The following is a 6,000-nucleotide window of genomic DNA, read 5'->3' on the forward strand; positions in this document are numbered from 1 at the left end:
CACCTCGGCCTTTCAAAGTGCTGGTATTACAGGCCTGAGCCACTGCACCTGGCTGGACATGCCACATCTTATTTGGGTTGCTGCCACCTTCCAGCTATTTTGAATAATGCCCCTGTCAACATTTGTGTATTAATTTCCATGTGAACTTAAGCTTTTGTTTCTCATGGGTCTGGGAGTCTAATTGCTGTGTCATAAGGTAACTCTAGGTTCAACTGTTTTTGTTTGTTTGTTTGAGGCAAAGTTTTGTTCTTGTCATCCAGGCTGGAGCACAGTGGCACAATCTTCGCTCTCTGCAACCTCCATCTCCCAGGTTCAAGTGATTCTCCTGCCTCAGCCTTCTGAGTAGCTGGGATTACAGACATGTGCCACCAAGTCCGGCTAATTTTTGTATTTTTAGTAGAGACAGGGTTTCACCATGTCGGTCAGGCTGGTCTTGAACCCCTGACCTCAGGTGATCCACCTGTCTCGGCCTCCCCAAAGTGCTGGGATTACAAGCGTGAGCACCCGGCCTTGACATTTTTTTTTTTAAAGTATAGTCAAGTGAAGCATCAGAAGTGCAGAATCAACAAAGAAATCTGGTAAATGGTTGTGATCCATTAGTTGTAAAAACCACTGCACTTGGACCAGCCTCTATGTTTAACTTTTTGAGGAAATGCCAGACTGTTTTCCACAGCAGATGCACCATTTTACATTCCCACCAGCAGTTCAGAAGGTTTCCAGTTTCCCACATCTTCTCCAAGGTTTGTCATCTGTGTGTGTGCTTCCAGCCATCACAGTGGGTGTGAAGCGGTCTCTCATTGTGGATTTGATTTGCATTTCCCTCAAGCCTAGTGACACTGAGCATCTCTGAATGAGCTGGTTGGCCATTTGCCTATCTTCTTTGGAGAAATGTGTATTCAAACACTTCATGCCCATTTCTTAATTAGGTTGATTCTTTACTGTTCAGTTGTGAAGCATTCTTTATGTATTCTGGATACTAGACCCTTATCAGATATGTGATCTGCAAATAGTTTCTCCCATTACATGAGTTGTCTTTATACATTCTTCAGCTTCTCAGGTAGGCACAATAGTTTTAATTCTGAATACAATTGACCTATTTTTTAGTTGCTTATATAATGTCTTCTTAAATCTACACCTCTAATTCTCTCTCAAGCTTCAAAAGACATTTTCATCAGACTTTGGTTTTCCTAATTACTGCCCTTTCAATCACCCAGAAGAGAAATCCAAGTTGTTCCCAGCCAGACCCTCTCATCACTCCTGTTACCGCGGATCTCCTTACAGAGCACCTCTCTTGCCCTGCTCACTCCCACCCCACTCCCCTAATGTGGAGCTTCCTGGTCTTTCTCTGTCTTTGCTTTCCCCAGAGCTGTCAATCTCCCACACAGCTTACAACAGGCCAGCATGCATGGAACCTTCAATGGCCTCCTGAACCCTGCAAGGATGCAGTCTCTCACCCTCTGTAAACCTAGCATAAGACTCTGCATTCTGTTTCTCACTTTCATGTTTCTGTGTGCGTGACTCCTGACTCCTGGAATACCTTTCTCCTCTCCATGCGCAAATCTTTCCATACCCATAAAGCCTACCCTAAATCACATCCCCCTTCCCCAGACACCTCCCTGTCCAAGGTGGAAGCTCTTCTCTTCCCTGCGCCCTCCAGGCTTTGCTGACATCTCTCTTCTTTGCCCACCAGTGCTGTTGTCATCATGTGTGCAGCCCCCACTCTCACTAGATAGTAATAATGGCAGGGAACATGTCTTTCCCCTCATCGTGCCAGTTTCCTAACTACACTGGGGTCCTCTCCCCATGACCCCAACTCCCTCACCACTAAATCCTTTAGTTCAGATCACCCCTTCTGGCCACACCCTGCTCTTCTCTCACCCAGTTCCTGCTCTGCCTGCCTCTAATTGGATTTTCTGTTATTTGCAACATAAAAATTCTTACTTGATATTACACTCATCCAAAGAAAAATCTATAAATGAGCATTTAAACCTAGAAAAAAAGAAATATTTCTACTAGAATATCATCCTTTGCCTTGCAATAGCAATTGATATAGGGTCATTAACATAGCAAGCTTCCGTAGTATGTTTAAAAATTATATACATTTAAAGAGATTACATGCAATTTTTAAGCAATGTATATACTTAATATCAAGAAAGGGTCCTAGTATTAAATGATAATTCCTACAAAGTAAACCTAAAAATAATTTGTAACTAACTGGTAAGGATTCATTTTGAAATGACTAACAGGAATATAATAAACTCTAGAGGCTTTCTGGAGACTTTTGAATAAGTGCTCCTTGAAGTTTCCTTTTTTTTTTTTTTTTTGAGATGGAGTCTCGCTCTGTTGCCCAGGCTGGAGTGCAGTGGCCGGATCTCAGCTCACTGCAAGCTCCGCCTCCCGGGTTCACGCCATTCTCCGGCCTCAGCCTCCCGAGTAGCTGGGACTACAGGCGCCCGCCACCTCGCCCGGCTAGTTTTTTTTGTATTTTTTAGTAGAGACGGGGTTTCACCGTGTTAGCCAGGATGGTCTCGATCTCCTGACCTCGTGATCCACCCGTCTCGGCCTCCCAAAGTGCTGGGATTACAGGCTTGAGCCACCGTGCCTGGCCGAAGTTTCCTTTTTTTTTGAGACAGGTTCTCACTCTGTCGCCCAAGCTGGTCTCTAACTCCTGGGCTCAAGTGATCCGCCTGCCTTGGCCTCTCGAAGTGCTGAGATTACAGGTGTGAGCCACTGCACCCAGCCCAGTTTACTTATAAAGAGAGAAAAAAAATAACACCTACTCAATTATTTTAAGGTTCAGACTATAAAGAAAAGCTAAAATTAGAGAAAAGCTAATTTAGCAAAATCCTGTGACACAGCAGGAAAGACAGACATGAGTACCCACCTGCTTCCGGGCACTGTCTACCATCTTCATTTTCATGGAAAACTTGCAGCTCCTGATCAGGGAGCTGATATCTTCTTCCTGCTCTTGCACGTCCATCCTGTCACTGGGGTCTCCATCTTCATCCACATTCATACTATTATCTTCTGGAAGAGGGGTAAGCTTCTCCTCTATTTTGCTGAGAAAGAAACATCTACACAAAGAAAAATGAGACAATGTCAGACTCAGGAATAGGAAGCTGCTGGGTAGCAGTAACAGGCAGAAATTCTACACCTTAGTAAATGTTTGTTTATTTCTTTTTTGAGATGAGTTTCACTCTGTCGCCCAGGCTGGAGTGCAGTGGCGCGATCTAGGCTCACCGCATGCTCCGCCTCCCAGGTTCACATCATTCTTCTGCCTCAGCCTCCTGAGTAGCTGGGACTACAGATGCCCGCCACCACATCCGTCTAATTTTTAGTAGAGACAGGGTTTCACCATGTTAGCCAGGATGGTCTCAATCTCCTGATCTCATGATCCGGCCGCCTCAGCCTCCCAAAGTGCTGGGATTACAGGCGTGAGCCACCGTGCTCGGCCTACCTGGTTTTTTTTTTTTTTTTTTTTCTCCCTGAGATGGAGTCTCATTCTGTTGCCCAGGCTGGAGTGCAGTGGCACGATCTCGACTTACTGCAACCTCCACCTCCCGGGTTCAAGCGATTTTCCTGCCTCAGCCTACTGAGCAGCTGGGATTATAGGCGTGCACCACCACACCCAGATAATTTTTGTATTTTTAGTAGAGAGGGGGTTTCACCATGTTGGCCAGGCTGCTCTCCAACTCCTGACCTTCAGGTGATCCACCTGCTTTGGCCTCCCAAAGTGCTGGGATACAGGTGTGAGGCACCATGCCCAGCCTTTGTTCACATTTAAAACCATAAATATACACTCTAGGTATTGACTTACTCTCCATTTTCATAAACCAACTCCTTAAAGATCACCAATGAGATATATATATAATTTTTTTTTTTTGAGACAGAGTCTCCCTCTGTCACCCAAGCTGGAGTGCAGTGGCACGATCTCAGCTCACTGCAACCTCTGCCTCCTGGGTTCAAGTGATTCTCCTGCCTCAGCTTCCTGAGTAGCTGGGATTACAGGCGCGTGCCACCACGCCCAGCTAATTTTGGTATTTTTGGTAGAGATGGGGTTTCACCATCTTGGCCAGGCTGGTCTTGAACTCCTGACCTCATGATCTGCCCGCCTCAGCCTCTCAAAGTGCTGGGATTACAGGAGTGAGCCACCATGCCCGGCCACCAATGATATGCCTCTCAAAGTGCTGGGATTACAGGAGTGAGCCACCATGCCCGGCCACCAATGATATGCCTCTCAAAGTGCTGGGGTTACAGGAGTGAGCCACCATGCCCGGCCACCAATGATATTTTAACAGTACTTTTCATACATCACTTAATGCTTCCAGTTGCACAGAATAAAATGTTCAACCTCACCATTTTCTTTTCTTTTCTTTGAAGACAGAGTATGGCTCTGTCACCCAGGCTGGTGTGCAGTGCTAAGATCTCAACTCACTGAAAGCTCCACCTCCCGGGCTCAAGCCAACCTCCTACCTCAGCCTTCTGAGTAGCTGGGGCTATTGGCGCAGGCCACCATGCCCAGCTAATTCTTTTTTTTTGTTTTTTTTTTGTTTTTTTTTGTAGAATCGTGGTTTCATCGTGTTGCCCAGGCTGGTTCTGAACTCCTGAGTTCAAGCAATTTCCCTGCCTTGGCCTCCCAAAGTGTTGGGATTACAGGAGTGAGCTATCATGTCTGGCCTAAATTTTATCTTTTGATGAATGGTAACATACCCTGTGTTGAGCCATTTTGCTCCTTATATGTCCCAACTTAAGGTGATAAATATATAACAGTAAACAGTTTATAATCACTGAAAATTTTCTTTTCTTTTTATTTATTTATTTTTTTGAGACAGGGTCTTGCTCTGTTGCCCACGTTGGAGCATAGTGGTGCAACCACAGCTCACTGCAGCCTCGACCTCCTAAGCTCACGCAGTCCTCTTCCCTCAGCCTCCCAAATAGCTGGGGTTGGTTATAGGTGCATGCTACCACATCAAACTAAGTTTTACATTTTTTTGTAGAAACGGGGGCTTGCTATGTTGCCAGGCTGGTCTCAAACTCCTGGGTTCAAGGAATCCTCCTAAAGGCTGGGATTACAGGTATGAGCCACCATGCCCAACCATGAAAATTTAAAAGGTAAGTCTAGGTTGCTATTAAATTATTATTTTAGAAACAGGACTCACTATGTTGCCCAGGCTGTAGTGCAGTAGTTATTCACAGATGTAATCATAGCACACTACAGCCTTGAATTCCTGGGTTCAAGCAATCCTCCTGCCTCAGCCTCCCAAGAAGCTGAAACAATAGGTGTGTGCCTCCATACCCAACTTCAAAATTATTTTTATTTGAATCATAATTTACATGTATGACTCTGTCCAAGTAATTTTATTTCCATTAATATTAGTAACACTGACAAAGGGCCCTAATATATAAAGCTCATCCCTGATCAACAATCAAGTAAATTTCTGTTATTCTTCCAGGAACTGATTTCCAATTTCTTAGAAACACTATGGCCAGGGAGTTTGAGAACACCCTGGGCAACATAGTGATACTTCACCTCTACAAAAAAAAGTAAAAATTAGCTGGGCATGGTGGCATGAGCCTGTGTTTCCAGCTACTCAGGAGGATCGCCTGAGCTCAGGAGTTTGAGGCTGCAGTGAGCTATGATTGCACCACTGCACTCCAGCCTGGGTGGCAGAGCAAGACCCTGTGCATGGAAAGAAAGAAAAGAAAAGGAAAGGAAAAAAGGAGAGGAAAGAAGAAGAGAGGGGAGGAGAGGGGAGGGGAGGGGTTGGGTTGGGTTACCAGGTTCTATTTGTTACCAGCCAAACACAAAAAGAAGCTCAATGTGACTGACAGGTTGGAGAGGTAGGTGAGGCCACTCCATACAGGGCTTTCTTGGACCTCAGAGGAGTTTGTATTTTATTCTAAATACAGTGGGAAGCCATTAGAGAATAAGTTAATAAGGAGAGAATTGAGAAGATCCTAGAGCCACAATATTTCTTTTTTTTTTTTTTTTTTTTTTTT

General features: G+C 44.9%; 1 protein-coding gene across 4 annotated transcripts in view; it reads right to left on the reverse strand.

Annotated features, from left to right (window-relative positions):
* The window catches only part of PRKDC (protein kinase, DNA-activated, catalytic subunit), a 191,833-nt gene that overhangs the window by 36,621 nt on the left and 149,212 nt on the right, over positions 1-6,000 (reverse strand). For all 4 annotated transcript variants that reach the window (XM_025395192.1, XM_025395191.1, XM_025395189.1 and 1 more), the window contains exon 69: positions 2,885-3,074. In XM_025395192.1, coding sequence (XP_025250977.1) covers positions 2,885-3,074 — 190 coding nt within the window. The remainder of the gene's footprint in view (positions 1-2,884; positions 3,075-6,000) is intronic.

This window comes from Theropithecus gelada, chromosome 8, assembly GCF_003255815.1.
Source record: "Theropithecus gelada isolate Dixy chromosome 8, Tgel_1.0, whole genome shotgun sequence".
In the NCBI taxonomy this organism is placed as follows: Eukaryota; Metazoa; Chordata; class Mammalia; order Primates; family Cercopithecidae; genus Theropithecus; species Theropithecus gelada.